Here is a 21851-nt window from a genome sequence, read left to right on the forward strand (position 1 = left end):
CACTTATCTAAATAGAAACCGTCTAAAATTATATCACCTACTATACAAATGAATTAGCCTGTCAGAATTCTGTGTTTTCAGTTTACATAAAAAGTGGCTTACAGACAAATACAGCTGATGTCATTTTTAACCACATATATGAGTACACTTGCCAATATGTCCTCTGAATTCACAAATTCTGGTTTTACAAAATAAAGCTTTGTTTTTTTGTTCATTTGGTTTTTTTTAAATCCAAAGGATTCAGGCTTCTGAATACTGAGTGTGACTTCCTTCCCAATAATTCATTCCTAAGATTCTCAACTCATATTTTGGCCTTGTTGCCTAAACCACTACCAAGTTCTGAATGATAACACTAAATATGCTAAAACAATTGAACTCATCCACAGTCACAATTATCACTTTCCTAGTACTTACCCACCCAAGAAAGATACTAGGAATGTAGAGCACACAAAACCAGAGTAAAAACAAAGAAGACAACATGCAAAATGGAGTGAAAACAAAGAAGACAAGAGAGAAACTGTCTAGCTTCCTTTTTCCTCTGCTTCCTGAACAGGTTAGAAAAACTTTCAGTTTTTCCTCCAGGTTTGCATTTATCCAACCCCAGAGAGCAACTTCTTCCCATTCCCCCGGGTTCTAGCAGCTTTTACATAGTCCTTCTTGAATCACTTTCCACATCACACCTAGCTTTTCAATGAAATAAGTCTTTTTAAAATTTTTACTATATTAAAACTACAATTACCCAGAGGGAATGATCTAGTCTGCTTTTGTTCACAAACATTCCCACATTGTCCATCCTGCTGTGGACTCATCCTGTCCTCCCACCCAAGCATGTGTTCGGGAAAGTGGGGTGATTTTTACACTACTCACTACTGGAGAAATGCAAAAGTATTTTAAGATTTTTAAGAATAATCTACTGCAAGAATAACAGATCCCAACACCAATTATACACATGTGGAATTCCACACCACTCCTCCCTTATGTTAGTTAATACAATGTACTCTAACCAATAAAGCAGAATCAAACTCATAAAAGACATGACAATGAAAATGTAATACCTTCACAAATGAAACTTGAGGGTGTTCTTTGGCTAACTCTGCCATCACGTCGTTCATCTGAGCACACTGTGGAGCCCATGGTGCCCAAAAATGGACCACCACAAGGGACCTGCAAATCAAAAAAACGCAGTTTTTAAAAATACAGTATCTTTAGAAAAAAGCAATACTGGTATAAACTCCATTACCAAAAAAATTAAAAACCCAACCTTAACAAGAACTGCCTGAATTGTTTTTGTACTGCTAGACTTTTGTCATATTAAACATAGTCTGAGCTATAAGGACTTGCAAGGCCTTGAGAATCTTTTGGATGAATTTTCAAGTTAATGACATTTCTCAAGTCAATAGTTCATATGAATAGTTCTGAGTATTCACCCATCTCAACAGTCATGTAAATCAACCATATTTTCAGACCCTTAGGAAAGGTGGAAACTAAATTCCTGTAGTCGAGGCACAATGTTTGTGAAAAATGACTGTAGCTGCATTATTACTATCAATGTTAGTACTTACTTTTTAAACATGGTTCTATGATGAAGAAGCATAATTGTGACCACAGGAACAGGAATAAAATGCTGAAAAGGAAGGCATGCAAGCAGAAAACAAAGGAAAAATAGATCTGCTTTTTACAAAGACATACTTTTTTATATCGTGCTACAAAAGATCTTCTAAAAATTGATAGTATAACTAGACAGAAGAGTGGGTTAACAAATTGTTGATGAAATTCTTAGGAATCTCAGTGTATATCTATCAACTACTTTCATATAAAATTATCTTGGCAAAGATATCTTTAACTCTATCCCCATATCCAATTGAAAAACCTCAGTTTTATAAAATTTTAAATTCAAATATAATCCTCCCAACCAAAAAACCTGAAAAATCTGGAAGAAAATACAGTTTAAAATGTTACACAGAGAAAGGAACCAAGGACAACTAACCTGTGGGCAAGGAAAGAAGTGACAAACTGTAAAACCAGTAAAATAACGCAGGTGAGAGAAGACGTCGACCACCAGGCATCGGGAGAGTGGAATTCAGGGTAGGAGGGGCAGGATATGGTGACATTGGAGGCACAGTCTAGAGCTGATACCAAGTTTCTGGCTTAATGACTGATGGCTGGTGGTGGCACAAGCCATGAATTGTAGTAAGAAGCTGCCAACCTGAGAGGAAAGGAAGGCTACTCGGCTGTTAGTGATGGCCTGGAGCTCAAGAAAGAAGTCGGAGCTTGATCTGCAGAATTGGGAATTAAGAAATAGTGCCAGCACCATGCTCACCCATACAGGAAGATAAAGAAGAGGCTGAGGTCAGAGCCTCTGGGCTCACCAGCAGTAAGTTAGGACAGATGAAAGAAAAGGAGCCCAAGTGGCAGACCAGAGAAGGGACTAAGAGGTACAGGAAGGTTAAAGGGTCTCACAGAAGTCAAGAAGGAAGGAGTAACAACCATCCAATGCAGCAGGAAAGGGCAACTAGCAATGGTGAGAGTAATTCCAGTGGATGGTAGAAGCACAAGTCAGACTTCAGCAAGTGGAGGACAGAACTGAAGATGAGCAAGTAGAGATGGCTAGAAATCTACTCTTTAAGAGATTCAGCTGTAAACAGTGTGCTCTGCTTCAGCAGCCTGGGTTCGGTTCGCAGGCACGGACCTACACGGCTCTGTTAGAGGCCATTCTGTGCTGGCAGAAAACATGCTAAAAAATAGAAGAACACTGGCACAGATGTTAGCTCAGGGCAAATCTTCCTCAGCAAAATAAAAACAGATTTGGCTATAAACAGAGAGAAAACTAGGCAGAGGCAAAGAGAGAATCAAGGGATGGGCTCTTTTTTTAATTCAAGAAAATCTTCAGTTTATTTTGTGAGAGAGCAGTGGAGAGGGAGAGGCTGAAGACAACAGGGAGAACTGAGGACGTAAGCTCTCAGAGGCAGCAGGAGAGGGGAAATCTGAAGCAGAGGAGAATTCACCTAGGGAAGAGGGACAGTGTCCTCTGGATTAGGAGTGAAGGAATCAAGAATGGGTAAGGCTAGAAATAAATGTGTAGGTGTTGGGGTAGGGGCAAGCAGAAGGAAAGCTGGGGGAGATGCTTCTGGAAGTCCTGTTTTCCCAGGTAGGCAGCAAGGTCATTTCTAAAACAAACGAAAATGGAGGAGAGGGGTCACAGATAGGAATGAAGAAGAAGGGAGAGCCGCCAAGGGGCACACAAGATGAAAGCAGGAGGCCCTAAGGAAGACTCATCTAAGGCAGGAAGGACACACTGTAGCACCCCCAATCAATGGGTTATAATTTGTATCCAGCAGAACTCAGAAGCTTCAACGTGTGAGAGGTCAGCCTCAAGGTCTATGGTAGAGAACGATCTGTTTAGGAGTGTTTCACCAAGCACTGTTTCCTTCTCCTCCTGAACATACAGCTAGACTACACTCCTCAGTCTTCCTCACAGCTGTCTAGGGCCCTGGAACTGAGTTCCAGCCGGTGGAATGCAGGCCAGAAGAGATCTATCTGCCCCTCAAAACTCTTGCATGTGAGCCTCTGCCTACTCCAGCCTCACCTCACAGAGCCTCTGCAGAGGATGCAGGGGAAGCTGCAAGGCCTAAGGGACGGTGAGAAGTGAAGAATGTGTGCAAGACTGTTGACAGCAGCCAGACCTGGAAATAACCAAAATGCCCACAAACTGGAGAAATTGTTGTATATTCATACAATGGAATAATACTCAGCAATAAAAAGGAACCAACTATAGACACATGGATGACCCTCAAAAACATACTGAGCAAAACAAGCCACACATAAAAGAACAGGAGCTGCGTGACTCCTCTTACATAATGTCCAAGAACAGGCAAAATGAACCTATAGTAACAAAAGCAGATCAGTGGGAGGGATTACTGGAAAGGGGTTAAGAATGTTCTGGGGTCTACGGTCTTCTTTTTAATGAAAGTTACTTGTGTATATACAACTGTCAAAATTCATCAAACCTAACAATTAAGAGCTGTGCATTTTATTACACTATGTAAGTTAATATATCAATTTCAATGTTTTTAAAAGTTGGGATTCTTGGGGCCGGCCCAGTGGCGCAGTGGTTACGTGGGCACGTTCCACTTCTCGGCGGCCCAGGGTTGCCAATTCGGATCCCAGGTGCGGACGTGGCACCGCTTGGCAAAAGCCATGCTGTGGTAGGTGTCCCACATATAAAGTAGAGAAAGATGGGCATGGATGTTAGCTCATGGCCAGTCTTCCTCAGCAAAAAGAGGAGGATTGGCAGTAGTTAGCTCAGGGCTAAACTTCCTCAAAAAAAAAAAAGAAAAAGTTGGGACACCACTTTTTACCAGATTGAAGAAACATTTTTTAAATATTCAATGATAAAAAGGATGGAGTTAGACAAGCACTTTCATATCCTGCTGGTTAAAATTAAATTGGAATCTTTCAGAAATTTCTTACACACTTTAAGTATCGATCCTCAGGAAGTAATTAAAGAGACAAAGATTTATGAATATGAATACTTTCCCATTATTTTACACAGAAAATAACTGCAAAAATCTATTGTACAACAATATAATTTTTTTTTAAAGATTGGCACCTGAACTAACAACTGTTGCCAATCTTCCTTTTTTTTTTGCTTTATCTCCCCAAATCCCCCAGTACATAGTTGTATATGTTAGTTGCAGGTCCTTCTAGTTGTTGCATGTGGGACGCCACCTCAACGTGGCCTGATGAGCAGTGCCATGTCCACGCCCAAGATCCGAAGCAGCGAAACCCTGGGCCCCCACAGCAGAGTGCGCGAACTTAACCACTCGACCACGGGGGCCAGCCCCAACAATATAGTTTTTTTAATGGTCATGTAATAAAATATTATAAAGCCATTAAAAATCATATTTCAAGTAATTTTTAATGACATGGGAAAATGCTCACAATATATATTTTTTTTAATTAAAATAGGTTACCAAACTTTTTAACAGTAAGAGCCAACGTACGTAAAAAGTTGAAAAGGACACCCACACAACTTAAATTCCATTCCTACTAAAGCGGCTTTGAAGAGTAATTTAATTTCACTTAAATTCCACATTTGTAAAATAACAATAAGTAACATCCTGGGATGTTAGGAAGATCAAACAAAAATATAAAAGCACTTTGAAAACATTAAAGAACAATATTAATGTTATTTTAAACTATCCACAATATTCTCATATTCATATGCTTAACTTCCACTTTCCAATTAAGTACAGGATACCTAACATCAAGACATAGGCCTGAAACAAATATAAATGTGGTCATCCCCTCCTGATTAGATGTAACAGTATTCTCTCCACCTTCATGGATGGCCCAATATGCAGGGTGCATTGTTTACAGAAAACCTTTAGAGAAAGACCAGGTTCAAATCCTGACTAATATGATTTTAAACAATGTAATGAACCTAAGTTCATCAGCAAAATACTCAGTGTTCAATAAATGGTTATTATTGAAGGTGTTCTGCTCCCACAGTTATTCATCTGCAGGTAACAGAAGCTACCATTTATTAAACACTATCATACACTAGACTGTGTTACAAATATTTTACAAATGGGCAAAACCTTAATTACTCTGCAAATGGGTATTAATATCCTCATTGTATAGACCAATTGAGGTTTCAATAACAAACCATCTGATTAGTTGACTGAAGCAAAAAAAAATTTCCATTCATATAAAATTTTTTAAGTGAGGAGAAGTGATGATTTGGAAAGTACACTTGAAATGATTACATTAACAAGTACGATTTAATATTCTTAAACTTTTCCATTTTCACAAAAATCAGCAGATTTATTCCTTCCCCAGATGCCACATATCATTTCCCAGGTGCCCATTTAAACTAATCATTATGGAAAGGGTATACTGTTTTCTGGGTCCTTTCAAGTACAGACCAGAGGCAAGAAAACATCCAAATGGTATTTACATTTAAACTTTTACCAATTGCATTACTTTCAGAACTTTTATGTTTACAAAATGAAACAGAAAAACAAAAAATGTGAAACACAAAAAAAAGCAAAATAGTCTTCCCGGTCATACTAAGTTCAAACATTTATTAAGGGCAGGTGCACACCAGCCCTGCTCATTTCAAGAGGCCGCCACTGGAGTACCCAGTGGACTGTTGATGAATCAGAACCCGCCTTTCATCAAAGAGTAAACGTCATTTCCAGGCCCCCCCCCCTTTTTTTTTTTAACAATTTTCCAGGCAAACCTGAAATGCCAAAAGCACTGTTTAGACTAACACTTTTAACCCGGTTCTCAACAAAAGCAACTCCCCCATCTCACCCGCCCTCTCCGTCTCATTCATTCTCCCAATCAGAATACGACCTGCCTCTAATCCACAATCCCACAGCATTCAGGTCAATAAGTATTTACTGCCTGTGAACTCCACGCCAGCCCTCTGCTCCACGCCGAAAATGCCGAAGGCTGACGCCCTCCGAGCGCTGTGAATGCAAGGGCAATGCAGCATCGGCCACGCGCATCCTCCCATCTAACCCGCCCAGCCCCGAGGCGGGCGCGAGTCTAACCCAGCTCCCACGGAGGACACTGAGGCCTGGCCATGAAACCTGCCCAAGGGTCCCGTGACTAGTAGGTGGCTGACTCCCAGGCTACCCGCCGCTGGCGCTCGCATCCTCCCCACCAGGAAGACCGCCGAGAACCGGACCCGGAGGGCGCTCCAAGGAGAGGTGGCCTTGCGACCAGGAAGGCCCCCGTGCGCTCCGACCTGCACGTGTCCATACGGCTCAGGATTTCTGTCGGTCCCCAAACACGGGCTCTGGGCACCGCGGGGGTCTCCTGAAGTCCTCCGCGGGCCAGAAGCCCGGGTGCCACGAGCGCAGCCCCGTAGACCGGCTCCTGGGACAGAAAATCCTCGTCCGCGGCCGCGCTTCAGGCCGCGAGCGCCGCCCGAGTCCCCTCGACAGGGGCCGAACCCGCCCCGCCGGGCCTCCTGACCGCCCGCTGCGCACCGGCGTCGGGGCCCGCGCCCTGGCCGGGCTGAGTCACCGCCAGGCCCCGGCCGCCAGGCGACAGGCAGGGTCGGGGCCCGGGTCTCCGAGTGCCTGGCCGGCGGCGCTCGGACCCCCTCCTCTTCCGGGCCGGGAGCCGGGGGTCCGGGCCGCGCCGGCCGCGGCGCCCAGGCCCAGCCGAGCCGGGCGCGAGGGAGCCGGGCCGCCCACCGCCGCCGCCTGCGAGGCCGCCGCCGCCGCCGCGTCCCCTCGCCCCGCCGCCCGCCGGCCCGCTTACTTGGCTCTGAGGCGCAGCAGCTCCTCAAACTGCCGGGCCGAGCCGACCTCCACCACAACCGCCGCCGCCTCAGCCGCCCCCGCCGCCATGCTGCCGCCGCCAGACAGGAGCAATCGAGCGCGGGCGGCGGCGGGGCGGTGCCTCAGGACGGCTGCGCGCGGAAGCCCCGCCCCGCCCCGCCCCGCCCCCTGCCTCAGCGAGCTAGACCAGAACTACCCGGACCCCGGGGGCGTCCGAACGCGCCAGGTGGGCTTCCAGGCTGCGGAAGCTTAGAGCTTCCGGCCTTCGGGGCTCCTCCTCTCGAGCCTCCGGACCTTCGTCGCGGCTGCTCCAGCAGCTGGGACAGGGGCGTGCGTGTGTGTGATGTTGAGGGTAAGTGAAGTCAGGTCTGCCCATTTAACAAGCGGAAATTTTAATCTGAAATGAAATTACGTAAAGCGGAGGATAGAAGGGGAGGTCAGGGAAAGGAAGGTTGCGCCGTCTGCGAATCTCAACACTGACAGGGCGCTTCAAACCCGGTCCTGACGGACCACGAACCCGCGCTACCGCCTGTCCGGCCACAGGCGCCCGCGGTGGTGCCACCCCCGGGCGCAGCCCATGCGCAGACCCATCACCCATTGTGACCTCAGAGAAGCAGAGCCTGGGCAGGTGTGCCGCACCCCGGGACCACAGGCCCAGCTCCAGGACCCCCCCCCACCCCGATGATCCTTTCCAGGATCCCGCTCCTGCTTCCAGGACCCCCACCCGTCTCACACGGGCCCCTCTAACCTCGGGGCCTTCCCTGGCTCCGCTTGGCATCCCCCTAATTTTTACTCTCCAGGTAGTGTCCTCTCCCCGCCTTTCTGCTCTGCCTTGTCATGCCTCCCTCACACGCTCCCGCCTGGGTAATTTTGTCCACGCCCTTAGTTTCTTCAACTGCCAGGGAACCCTCAAGTGCAAGCTGAGAGCCCTCCCTTGCCCCCAGAGCCCCGTGTACATCTTCTTTAGGGAGGGGCATCTCCTATTGGATGTCCCCAGTCCACGTTGGGCCTTCCCTCCAAAGCGCCCCTCCTCCTGTAGCTCCCATCTCGCTGAAGGCCGTCCTCCCACCCTGACACCTGGGGCTCCTCCTAGACAGCTCTCAGGCCCTGGACCGGCTTTGAGGGCAGGCCCCGGGGAGCCTTCTCTTGTGCTCAGGGCACCCTGTGCTACTGCTGTCATGTGCACATCCCTCCGCATTGGAACTGAGCTTGTCTCCTCCTCCAGCCCCAGTTCTCATCAAGGGCAGGAACTGAGCCTCTATCTCTGTGCCTGTATTAGAGCCTGGCACACAGTAGGTGCTCAGTACATGCTCACTAGTGCAGCTGATGGAGAGCGAGCTCATCGAGTTTCAAAGACTTGGTACAAAAAAATGAAATATATTTATTAATAATTTTCTATTGATTGCATGTTGAAATGGTAATATTTTGGATATATTGGGTTTTGTGAACTATGCTATTAAAATTAAAATTTCCACTTTTTACCTTTTTAATGTGGTTACTAGAAACTTTTAAATTACTTCGGTGACTTTCACCTGTGGCTCACCTGTGTCTTCTCTTGGCAGCACTGCTCTGCTGGTTGAAAGTGGCTTTGAGGAGCCCAATTACTTGTGTGTCTCCCCCTGAGAAGTAGATGTCACTGAAAATGGTAAATTACACTCTTTAAAATGCCATAGGAGAGCGATGAGGAACTGTTTTGTGTCCTGACTGTGGTGGTAGATACACAAACCCAGATATGTGATAAAATTACATAAAACAAAATACACACACGCAGAGGAGGCTAAGGAAAGATGGGAAATCTGAAAAAGATGGGTGGACTGTGTGACGATCAGCATCCTGGTTGTGATTCTAGTACAGTTTTGCAAGATGCTATCTTTGGGGGAAAGTGTACACAAGAGCTCTGTATTATTTCTTATAAATGCATGTGACTCAATAACTATTTTGAAATAAAGAGGTCAGTTTTGGGGGCCGGCCCAGTGGCCAAGTGGTTAAGTTCGCGTGCTCCACTTCGGCCGCCTGGGATTTCGCGGGTTCGGATCCTGGGTGTGGACCTGGCCCCACTTGTCAAGCCATGCTGAGGCAGCATCCCACATAACACAACCAGAAGAACCTACAACTAGCATGTACAACTATGTACTGGGGGGCTTCAGGGAGAAGAAAAAAAAATAGTTTAAAAAAAAAACGTAAATCAGGCCTAGAGATTACTATGAAAGAAAATGCGTTGTGGGGGAACAGCATGTTGCAAAACAGGACGTGTACTCTGATGACCATTGTTAAACAGAATTATATGGAAATAAAATGTACAACTATATGTAGCTGAATGTAGCTTAGAAAAAGATCTTCAGAAGGATGTCCCCCAAAGTGTTAGGAGAGCCAACCCCTAGAGAGTGAAAATAGGGGAGTTTTAATGGGAGGACCAGGGGCCGGCCCAGTGGCACAGTGGTTAAGTTCGCACGTTCCGCTTCAGTGGCCCGGGGTTCACTGGTTCGGATCCCGGGTGCCGACATGGCACTGCTTGGCAAGCTATGCTGTGGCAGGCGTCCCACATATAAAGCAAGGAAGATGGGCATGGATGTTAGCTCAGGGCCAGTCTTCCTCAGCAAAAAGAGGAGGATTGGCAGCAGATGTTAGCTCAGGGCTAATCTTCCTCAAAAAATAAAGGGAGGACCTTCACTTTTTACCTTATCTACTTAGTGTCATTTTGCATTTTTCCAAAGATCGTGGACTGGCTTTGTAATTTAAAAAATAATGAAATTGTGATGCACTAGGGAAATGTGCTATAGTGAATCTTTTCCCAAAAAAGCCGTAATCACTCCTCTAGTGGGGCAGTTTCAAAAATCTTACTTTTTCCTTTAAATGGAATTTGCTGAAAGTACCATATACCAGCTGCCAAGCATGTTCCCTACTTAAAAAAGAAAAAAATGTTACGGAAACTCCCAGATAACATTTTGCCTTCTGCCCTTTTGCCGTTGTCACTATTGGTATCAACAGGCCTAAGGGTCAGCAGGTGACCTCTGAGCTTTAAAATGTTCTGACTTGGGGCCAGCCCAGTGGCATAGGGGTTAAGTTCATGTGCTCCACTTCAGCAGCCCAGCATTCATGGGTTTCGATCCCAGCCATAGACGTACACACTGCTCATCAAGCCATGCTGTGGCAGCGTCCCACATACAAAATAGAGGAAGATTGGCATAGATGTTAGCTCAGTGACAGTCTTCCTCACCAAAAAAAAAAAAAGAAAAAAGCTCTGACTTGGAAAACAAAGACTACTCCACTCAGCCGTGAGCCAGAGCCACATGTCTGTATTTATCATTCAGTGCTCCTTGAGCTGGCAATGTAAAAACCATCACTGCCAACTGCCACTGTATAGCCACGGAAACTGCCCAGACCCACAGCAGGAAAGGGGCAGTGCTAGGACTCTCCCCAGGGCCTTCCCTTTCCTGCCTCAAGTTCTTCTCCTGCCCCACTACACACCCCATCTGGCATCGCATGCCGTTAACACTCTAGGGAGCCCAGGCCTCTCTAAGCATTTTCAGGCCCAGAGGGAAAACCTCGTCATTAGAAAATTAAACTGGTTTGGCTGTTACAGAATACTCTGCACTTGGCTTTCCCTGTTAGTGCTGGAAAGCTCAAAAACAGAAAAGCAAGATATTGGGGCTGATTTTGGCCTGTGTCCCCAATGTGGGTTCATCCCAGGCGCTGACCTTCTGTTGACTCCATATGGAAGCATCCTTTAGCCATGTCCTATTCTCTCTTGGGGGTGGGGTGATCCCCCTAGGGAACCTAGTGACACTTCATCTTAAGTGCCCTCTGAACAGGGGCCTCTCCTGGGCTCCCAGGCCTCACTTGGTCAGGAACCAGGAACAGCTCTCCCAGGACAGCAGGACAGCCCTGGTGGGACAATTAGGTTTCCCCGAGGGTGCTGTATGCACTTCACAGGCCAGGAGCATGGGGATCAGGAAGCTGGGGCTCCGGGGGCCTCAGGGTGAAGTCTTGGCCTGGGAGAACGGAAGCACCAGACAGGACTGCAGGGGGCCTTCCTGGCAGCGAAGGCGCTCCACCCTACATCTGTGAATTGACCCCATTTTAAAGACCCCATTTTAAAATGTGTCTGTGTGAGAGAGAGACACTGAGGGGTAATTATTTTCCCAGGTAGCGACAGCTAACATTTACTGCTCCTAAACCAGCAAAGGAATATTTTAGCCATGCACTTTTGATAATGCATCATTTATTCCTGTGGTCAATCCAGTGTTACTCCGCTGCAGGGCACAGGGCTGTGTACTAGTGTGCACAAATAACCCAGAGTGGAGAGAATACTTGGTGAGCATAAACGAGGACTTGGTAGTGAATTCCCGCCTGGCCAGGTCTCTGTAAACCCTAACAAGAGGAGCTGAGAGACACAAGGGGTACTGGAAGGGAAAGAATGAGAAGGCATTTTTAATGGGCAAAGTATGGCATTAAAAAGTGTTGTTATTCAAGTGAAATGGCCACTGTTTCCTTTCCTCTAAGAGAGACTGTTAAATTCCAATTACTCCACCCCCAAAGACCAGTTGAGAGTAACCCCAACTGGAGGGAATTAATTTCCTTAGGAATTTCACTGTTACAAGATTAATGGAGCCCCCTGCAGAGAAACAGTAAAACTGTAAGTACAGTAGATTTGCACCTGAAGGATACATATTTTAATTTCTGTTCTCAAGCTGCGATAACATCTTCTCTAGCTACTATAAAAAGCATAAATGAACACCCGCACGTCTGCTGGAACTTGCTAACATGGAGCTCCCTGGGAGGAGTCAGCACCCAACTAGGGAGGCCAGAGCCCCAGTGCTGCCGGCTCTGCCTACACAGGTGGCCATGGCCGTGGCCAGGGACGCAGTGACCACAGCTAAGCACAGGACTGGGGACACCCCAGAGCCCCCGCACTGCAGGCTCAGGCTCTGCCCATGCACTGATGGCCCCGGGTGGTGGTCAGGGGCTGCAGTGACCATGGCTGGGCACAGGGCTGGGAATGGCCCCAACAAGCGGGTCTCCCCAGGAGCCCCAACGGGTCAGGACCAGGTTGACCAAAGCCCAGAGCAGAATCCCTGGATCAGATCCTCCTGCGTGCACTCCCATCTCCACATGCCAGCCCTACCACCTACCCTGGCATGGCCCTCACCAAGGGATCACTGGCATGGACGGGGGATGGTGGAACCAAGAGGGAGACAGGCTGCATCCTGCCTCTCCAGAGCCCTCCAGGGAATTTCAGCCCATTGTCCATCAACTTCGGTGGCCCCAGGAATGGGCCTTGGGAAGGGTGTCTCCCAAATCACATTGAGATGAACTGGACACTGGGTCCTGCCAAGCGACCAGCCCTCTTCTTCTTAGCCCAAGGGTCACCCTGATAGCCAAGGACAAGTCCAGGTTAGGGGAGTGGGAACTGGCTGTGAGGTTCCCACTGTCAACCCTTAGGAGACTGGCACTTGATCTCGGCAGGAGTCAGTCAATGTTCTGTTCCCTTCCTTATCAGGAGCCGCTTTTATTGGAAGAACTCTATGTATATGCTGGCTATAAAGGTTGTTTATGCTGTCATAGCTAGATTTTTATTGGTTGTATTTTTGCTGCACTTGCTTGAAAAATAATTATTTTCAAAGAAAAGAAGAATTACATACCCAGTAAACTAAATAAGACTCATGTTTATTAGGGACCTCTGACAGCTCTTCAAATGTGAAAAAAGATTTCGAAGCAGCGAATGGACAATTTATGTGCAAGTTTATTTGTAAAACAGATTTCAAGACATACTTCATCTTGGCTCCACCAATAAAAATACATTCCATTTCTTTTCAGAATTGTGTGTTATCTGATGGTTTCACAGTAATCCGGTTTCCCCTAAGAAGATAAGACTATGTGGATAAGCATGTACCCACTAACCTAATCTGGATTTGGGTTGAATGTTTGAGGTTGCTACACACACACACACACACACACACACAAGATGTGACCATATCCTAGAAGGTGCTCACTAGAAAAAATATATTTATATAAGAAATGTAGTTCACAAATTTTAATCCAACTGCTACAATCTTCAAAAACTCATTAGTCAAAATAATTTTTAAACATGTTTTTAATGGTTTACAATTTATCAGGGAAAGTATTCACCTTGAGAGTTGACTGCCCGTTCTCCATGCCCCATATAAATTCTAATCTCTTCCCCCCAGCACCAGACTGGCTGGCAGGTGCTGGTTGCAGAGCCGGTCTCCAGGCTGTAGGTGGCGTCAGCGCCTCTTCAGGCTGGAGAAGGAGCGTCCTTTGTTGAGTGATTTCTTTATTCAACCTAGAGAGGCCACAATTAAGAATTAACACAAACAGATGCTGTATCTGAAAATGCTCTGCTGATCCACCAAAAACGTGCTTTTTCCCTGATCTGCCAACTTTTGACATCTTTCCCCACTTCTTAGTCCAACAGCTGTGGTTCTGAGATCCTATAAGATGTCCATATGAAAGCATGCTGGCAGGGGGTGGGACGGGGCGGAGAGTTCTGAACGGCACGTGTCACCTGCACACACACTTCCACGTGTCTCTTTGTTTACCTGAAGGTCCAGTTCCGGGTGCGATCACCCCAGATGCACATTCCAGGACACTTTGTTGATCACAAACATACATAACCACTGTGGATATTTACATGCAGCTGCATGTTTTTGTGAGCCAAACGTGTTACATATAAACAGCGTTGTATGTGTGCACATGTGTGTCTGTGTATCTATTCTCCAAGTCCATTTGGAGATAATTTTCTGCTCCTATTTGTAATTCTTGTTTCAAATCAGAGAAACTGAGAGCACAGATGAGCTTGCCTTGGTGTCACAAACAAGATTGCTTGTAAAGTCAGAAGTAATTCTTAAGAGAGCTAAGAAGTTCTCACCAGGCGAGCTCCTTCAGGCTGTGGCTCCAAGATTTCACATCTCAAGAAGGACCCTTTCAGACCCATGCTGCCTCGTTTGAGCTCACATGCTGGGGCCTCTGTCCCATGGCCTTGGCACTCTCTCATGGGCTACTTTCACACAGATATGTCACCTCATAGAGTGGACATCTGGAGTGTCCAGAGGTACCAGGAGCAGAGGTGTCCCTTCCTACCTGTGGAAGGAATTCAGAGTACAGAGGTCTGGAACACTTCTGAGAAACACACGGACACACACACACACACACACACACACACACACAGACCTTTAAAGACAGCTCGGCGATACACAGCTAATAGTTCTGGAGTCCAAGCTACGGCCAAAGGACAGAGTCAGTCGCTGGCTGTTTAACACTCGGCTGCCTCCATCCCAACCTCAAAAGCTAATTGGCATCGCTTTAGTCAAATCGATGAGCGCAATAGTCTTATGAGCGCAATAGTCTTACGCCTGTCAAAATGTTTCAAAAGTTTGCCACGCCTACCACGGCTTCCTTCCCATTCTCTCTGTCCTCTAATAGAAGACAGTGACATTTTCTCCCAGGTGCAAGACAAAGGAACATCGAGTATTTTTTGTTAAATCATTTGAACTCGGTATTCTTCCACCTCTCCCTGAGTTGTGCTGCCTGGGCAGTGTGAATGTCAGCCCGCCACCACGGCTCCGCAGGAGCCCAGTGGGCAGGACACGGCAGGAACCCGAGACGCTGCAGCACCCCTGCTCAACAATGGCGGGGGCCTCGTGCCCCAGGGTCAGCAGCTGCCCTGGGCGAACCTTAAGGGTAACTTCAGGGAGGGGTGAAATAAATAACACAGACCGACGATGTGAATGGATTTGGATTTGCTTCCAATTCTGAAAGGAAGCCTAGCTGGCTCGCCCACCTCGGATTTCCACCGCTGGGATGATTTTTCTGTAAAATGATTGCTGTCTTTAACTTCCTTCCTCTAGAACCGAAGAAACCAAAAAGAAAGGGAACAAACAAACCACTGATTTTTAAACAATGTGTAGGCTCTATTGCCCCATAGTATGTATATGAAATAAACGGGTCAGTATTTCATGATCTCATGATAAAGAAGCTAAAGTTTAAACCTCTGTGGTCGTGTCCTAGAGCTAGAGTAAAGCATAAACTTGGTGGTGACTCCATTATTAGCCTAAGTTTAAGTAAGTATCTATTATTCACTCATTCATATGAAATATACTTTATTTTAATCAGAAGAAATATCTCATTAAAAAATTTCGATGCCGGGCCACCCCAGTGGTGTAGTGGTTAAGTTCACACATTCCACTTTGGTGGCCCAGGGTTTGCAGGTTCAGATCCCGGGTGTGGACCTAGTGCTGCTCATCAAGCCATGCTGTGGCAGCATCCCACACAAAATACAGGAAGATTGGCATGGATGTTAGCTCAGGGCCAATCTTCCTCAAAAAAAACGAATTCAATGCCAATGTTACCTTTAGACTTTCCAACTATGACATACATTCTTTTTTTCACTTATATATGTTGAACTAAGAAATGAGTAATAGGAGATACAGGAACAAAAGTCTCCTTCCTATGATAAGTGACAGACATGTGGGACCCTAAAATGAGTAGCCCTTTATGCTACGGATCTGAGGGAGAGGCAGGCACTAAGCCACATCCAGCTGATTCTGCACAGAGGCGACACGACAGCTCTGCCAGCTCCCAGCCCCTCGCAAGTCAGGCCACAGCTGCCCTAAGGGCTGAGATGGAAGAGGCAACAAGCTCCCGGGCGTCGGGGAGGTTTCCAGTCTCAGGCTGCTGCCATCACATCCTCAGCCCCTCCAGGTGGGGTGGGGGAAGCCCCACCTGGCCCCATGTTCTAAACTGCCATGTTTATTCCTATTGTCCCAAACTCTTGGGCCTTCTGCCCAGACTAGTGAGGACCAGGAGGGCTGCTCCCACCCTTGTGGGGGAAGTCTTTATTTTCCAGTTCCCGCACATTCGATTTCACTGCATCACAGCCAGAAGTGACTGGACCCCTCTCCAGGATGCTCTTCACCGTGCATTCCTGGCCACCCAGTTTCTCTCCCCTTGAGTCAGTTATTATATCCTGCCTTACCCAGGACTGGCTTATTATTGGCCATAACTGCATTTACCTTACAGAAATATGTCCTTTTATGATGGGACATAAATATTAAATAGCAGTGCTCTGGAATATCTGGTCACTAACATGGCAGGATATAGCTGAATTCCAAACGAATCCCAGGGCCCACGCCTCCCCTTGAATGAAATGTTCTGTTTTAAGGGACGGCTATGAAAACCTTTAACACTATTTAGCAATCTCTTCAGTAGGGGTCTGTCTCTTATTTACTGGAAGATGTAGTATGTGAGTTTGAGTGCCTTTGCTTCTGTTTGATAATTTCAAATAGAAAATATTGCGTTCACTGGAAATCAATTTATTTTGATTGATAAAAAGGGGTTAATAAAAACCCCCTTAGAAATAAAGAGAAGTGAATAGCAATATATCTCTCATGGTACCTTCTTTCGGTGGTGCATAAAGAGAGCAAGCCGTTTTACGTCTCCCCAATAAGTCTTCTCCCCTTATTTTCTATACCCAGCGAGTCATTTATAATCCTTATTATTTCCAACCCACACACTAATGTGGCATCAGTCATATTTCCACATGCTGGGGGTTTCTCCTTACTGTGTCGTGAGAGCTGAGAGGCAAAAACATCCTATAATTTATATGAAAATACATGGCAAAAATGGATTATTGAACATAACCAAGGTGACTTCATACACTTGCAAATAAAAAAATTTTAGGATGAAATATAAAACGTCATGCTAAAATTTCAATCTATTGTTGAAACATAAGGTGGCATAGAAAGTACACTAGTGTCTGGCATTTAACAAACATTACCAAGTTACTAGAAGCAGGGACAGCTCACAATGAGATACAAATTAATACCTCCTGATCAAGCCTTAAGCTATTGATTTTTGAAGGCACATTTGTGATTTATTAATATTTTTATTTATCTACTGCACCAATGAAGAAAATGTGAAATGACAGACTCTGAAATCCTTGCCTCCTGTATGTAGCAAGTGTTTACAGTGACATTATTGGGTGGATTGGGGCACATATGTTATACAGTATCATATAAATCTCTAATTTGCATCAGTCATAAAGTCTTTCAATATTAAATAATTATCTACTTTTGGTCCACCGTGAAGAGCACATTTACAGCATCAGAAAACAATTCAGGGAATTGACTTAGATCACAAAAGTCTTCATGTAGAGACATTATTTTGAAAGTTGAAAAGCAGTGGATTATTATTTTATTTTTTTGCCTTAATGAAGTATGCCTGGATCATTACAAGGATTATATTTAAAGAAATCTTATACTGTCTTGCCATAAAAGAAAATACAACCTGAGCTAAAAAGACATTGGAACAAAACCATGACCCTCAGCAAAACAAATGTGTGCTGACCTTCTAGAGAGAGGGGCATCCTTCAGATTCTAGTCCTCTTGGGATAGAACCACCTGTCCACAGAGAGAGGGCCTGACAAGTTGCCTGTGCGCCGTAGAGCTGAAGACCCAGGCAAAAGATGAGGCCGAGACAGCAAAGCTTGTGTCCCACTTAACATCCGAGAGATGTCAGATGCTGTGACCCACAGCAGCCAGAGGAGGCAGGAGGGCAAGGGCACCTCGCTTGGAGGCCTCCCCAGGCCATGGCTGAAGCAGACGCCACCCAGCTAACTCTGCTGACCTCATTTATTAATGGTTCTTGTGCTGAGTATCCAGTCGGGCGCCGCCCCCCCCCCGCCGCCTGTGCTGGGCCCTGGGGCCACAGTGATGAACACAATCATGGGTCTTCCAGAGAACAGAGGGTCAGCCACTGAGTTCATGGATGACAGACCTCCACCGACTCAGGGAGTCTTCTGCCTCCCGGGCACACAGTGAAATGTTTGTTAACGAATGAATGAACGAGTGAGTGAGCTGAATTCAGTTCCCTTATCAGTGCATGAAGCTGTTGCCCTTCCGGTTCTGAGAATGGATGACTTAGCGATGCGTCAGAAGGGGTCTCATCTATAGGACAGCTTCTTGGCATGGACTCAAAGGAAAGCATAATACTAAGGCCTCCATATGTAGCAAATATTCTGCCTTAACCCACCAAGGAAGAACATTGTCATACGCCAGCTCTACCCAGAAAACATCTGACTCACAGTCCATTGTCACAGGTTCATGAGATCCCTCGGCAAGTCCTGATGGATGCAGATGAGGAAGTGTGGACAGCATGATAGAAGGGGATAGACTTTGGAGGGCCAAGTGCCAGCAGTGGTCAGAGGAGCAAACCTGAGCCATGAAGGGAAGGTCCCGCGGGAGAGATGGACTTTGGCTGGAACTCTAGCAATGAGGAGAAAGAGAAAGCAAGAAGAGCCAGGCCTGGCATGCACAGATCCTCTGGTCAGTGAAGGGACAGGCCAGACCCAGGCTGGTAGGTGATGAAGCAGATGGGGAGGCAGCGACCTGCCAGATTCTTAGGGAGAAGAAAGCTCTTGACCGCACACTCTCCTGCACAAGTCTCTTCAAATGCAGAGGTGGGTGTTCAGAATAAAGATGATTCGTGCTCCTGTACAAAGGAGGCTCACCTTGAGAAAGCCACTCCTGGGTGTGACCCTGCACTCTCCAGTGGGCATCCGAAACTTGCCCTGTGAAATTAAGGCCCTGGGGTGGAGCTAGAGCTGTTCCTGTTTGTTTGTTTGATGGAACTCACCTGGTTTTCAGGATGACCTGTGGCTTAATAAGGAGGCTTTCCCCAGGAACCAAAGGCTACAGGGCAGGGAGAGGGCGGCAAATCCAGACAGCACGCTGTGTGAATTCAGGTCTGCCACATCATCCTTCTGCAGCCCTGGGCACAAGAGGTGACATCTCTGAGCCGGCTTCTTTATCTGAACAAGAAGACAGCCCTGCAGCATTGCTGTGAGGATGAAATCAAGGAGGCAAATTGACTGCTAAAGTCTCTGATGCCCAACAGAGAGTTATTTCCTGAGAACCCGCTGCAGGCCTGGCTCTGTCCGGTGGAGGATGAGCACTCTGGAGGCAGATAGGGAAAATCCATCGGTGAAAAAGAGAGTTCCCAGCCAGTGCTGAGTGTCCTAGGACTGGAGTGGGGCTGGGGTGAGCATGCAGTGCTGCTTTTCATCAGGGGGTCGGCAGGACTGCTCTGAGGAAGGGACGGCTCCCTCAACTTCTGAAAAACAAGGAGGAGGGAGCCATGCAGTTTCTGGGCAAAGGTGATAGCTGTTATTGTTATAATACGCAAAGAAAGTGTAAATTTCAAAGAAAAAATAACCTGATCCCAGTGCCCAAGGAAGTGCTGGGAATTTTTTTTGAAGGAAAGGAAAGAGCATTTATTAGACATCTACCATGCGCCAGGCTCTGTGCTAGAGGCTTTATATATATTATCTCTTTGACATCCCAACAAGATAAGCAGAGGCAGCAATTGTTAAAGGAGGTCACTGGAGCTTGAGAGGGGGAAGGTTAAGCCAATGGAAAAATGGAAGTAATGGCTTTGTAACAGTTGAATCAAAACTGTTACTCAATCTCCTCCCCACCACACACACACACACAAACACACACACACACAGCTCTCCCTGGGCAGGGCTGAGCTGGGAGTGTTAATAAAGGCAACCTGCAGCTACTCCTTGAAGCTCTGACTTCCCTGGAAGGCAGGCAACAGGAGCAGGCTATTTTATTCCTATTTTACAGATGAGCAAACTGAGGCTCAGAAATGAACGCTCACCCCAGCATACATCTCTAGTTAGGTGCTGCAGCCATAAGCAAACCAAAGCTCCCCAGAAACTTCCTGAACGGTCCAGTGCTTAGTTGGGAAAAGGTTAGAGGCAGTCACACTAGCCATGATGAACTGTGAGCTTACTATGTCGCAGACATCACAGTCACTACTCTACAGACCGTATCTCACTGAAAACTCAGAGCACCCGTTGAGGTAGGCATCCCAATGTTATACACCAAAAAGGGGCGGGGACTGAGAGGGTACAGCAGCTTGCCCAGGTGCTAGCAATCGGCAGAGTGAAATTGGAACTCCAGTCACCTTCCTCCTGAGAGCTACTTCCCCTGGAGGTGTGAACGCTGACTGTAAGTGGTGCACAGAGAAACAAATTTTCTTTTAATATTTAATGTATTTCTTTTCTTTTTTTATTTTGGTAAAATATACATAACATAGAATTGACTATCTCAACCATTTTGAAGTGTACGGTTCAGTGGCATCATGCACGTTCACATTATCGTGCAACCATTACCATTATCCATCTCCAGAACTCTTTTTATCTTGCAAAACTGTGAGTCTGAACCCATTAAACACTAACTCCCCATTCCCCCACCCCCAGCCCTCGGCAACCATGCCTCTGCTTTCTGTCTCTGTGAATTTGACTGCTTTCTGGACCTCGTGTAAGTAGAATCATACAGTACTTCTCCTTTTGTATCTGGCTTATTTCACTGAGCATAATGTCTTCAAGGTTCCTCCATGTTGTAGCATGTGTCAGAATTTCCTTCCTTTTGAAGACTGAATCCCACCGTATGTATATTCCACGTTTTGTTTACCCATTCATACCTCTACAGAAACTTGATTTGCTTCTTCCTTTTGGCTATTGTGGATGATGCTGCCATGAACATGGGTGTACAAATATCTGTTTCAGTCCCTGCTTTCAATTCTTTTGTGTATGTATCCAGAAGTGGAATTGTGAAATCACATAATAATTTTAGTTTTTTGAGGAAACGCCATACTGTTTTTAATAACGTCTGCCCCATTGTACATTCTTACCAGCGATGCACGTGTTCCAATTTCTCCACATCCTTGCCAACGCTTGTTATTATTACTCTTTTTTTATAGTAATCCTCCTAATGGGTATGAAGTGGTATTTCATTGCAGTTTCGATTTGCATTTCTCTAACGATTAGTGATGTCGAGCATCTCTTCATGTGCTTTGGCCACTTGTATGTTCCTGTATCTTTGGAGAAACGTCTACTCAAGTCCTTTGTCCATTTTTTAATCGGGTTGTTTTTCTATTGTTAGTTGTAGAAGTCTTTATGTATTCTGGATCAGATCGTTACCAGATTGACTTGCAAATATTTACTCCATTTCATGGGTTGCCTCTTCACTGCATTAATAGTATCCTTTGTGACAAAAAGTTTTTAATTTTGATGTAGTCACATTCATCCTCTTTTTCTTTTGTTGATTGTGCATTTGGTGTCCTATACAAGAATCCAACGTCATGAAGATTTTTCCCCTATGTGGTTTTCTAATAGTTAACGTACTTGTTTTAATATATTAAAATAATGAGCACTTTTACTCATCATTTTATGGATATTTTAAAGTTTTTTAAAATTGGGGATGTTAAGAATTTAAATAACTATACCAGGTAGATAATAGGAGAGGTTTCGTATACTCCTGCAGTTGGTACTCAAATGACTGGTGTTCGGTAAATAGTGAGCATCCTAGTGAATGTAATATACCTCCTGCTGCATGCAGTCTTAAAGGAAGAAGCATCCACGGCACTTGTAAAGAACAGTACCGCAACTTTATTCAGGGGGACTATAGTGACAGGTATAGGGACCCCTGCAATGGGGTTTTGCAGTAGGGGAGAGAGATTAGGCTC

General features: G+C 46.0%; 1 protein-coding gene and 2 long non-coding RNA genes across 5 annotated transcripts in view; 1 reads left to right on the top strand and 2 right to left on the bottom strand.

Moving 5' to 3' along the window:
* GLRX3 (glutaredoxin 3) overlaps positions 1–7695 on the bottom strand; it is a 32622-nt gene extending 24927 nt beyond the window's left edge. Inside the window, exons 1-2 of one of the 2 annotated variants that reach the window (XM_070561746.1) lie at positions 7279–7695; positions 1056–1164 (exon numbers count right to left, since the gene is read on the bottom strand). In XM_070561746.1, the coding sequence (XP_070417847.1) occupies positions 1056–1164; positions 7279–7367 (198 nt within the window). In that variant the 5' untranslated portion in view covers positions 7368–7695. The remainder of the gene's footprint in view (positions 1–1055; positions 1165–7278) is intronic. The other variant, XM_070561809.1, reaches the window with a different exon arrangement.
* On the top strand, positions 7513–8986 carry LOC139074035 (uncharacterized). Of its 2 annotated transcripts, none has more exons than XR_011523351.1 (2): positions 7513–7650; positions 8861–8986. It is a non-coding gene; the product is annotated as an uncharacterized lncRNA (long non-coding RNA). The 2 variants fall into 2 exon arrangements; XR_011523349.1 differs by lacking the exon at positions 7513–7650 and adding an exon at positions 7978–8098.
* A 4320-nt stretch (positions 8987–13306) lies between these two features.
* Positions 13307–14670, bottom strand: LOC103548495 (uncharacterized). Its single transcript, XR_544269.2, has 3 exons — positions 14490–14670; positions 14188–14399; positions 13307–13602 (listed from the first exon to the last, which is right to left on the bottom strand). It is a non-coding gene; the product is annotated as an uncharacterized lncRNA (long non-coding RNA).
* Between the last annotated feature and the right edge of the window lie 7181 nt (positions 14671–21851).

The sequence above is a fragment of the Equus przewalskii genome, chromosome 1 (genome assembly GCF_037783145.1).
Source record: "Equus przewalskii isolate Varuska chromosome 1, EquPr2, whole genome shotgun sequence".
Classification (NCBI taxonomy): Eukaryota; Metazoa; Chordata; class Mammalia; order Perissodactyla; family Equidae; genus Equus; species Equus przewalskii.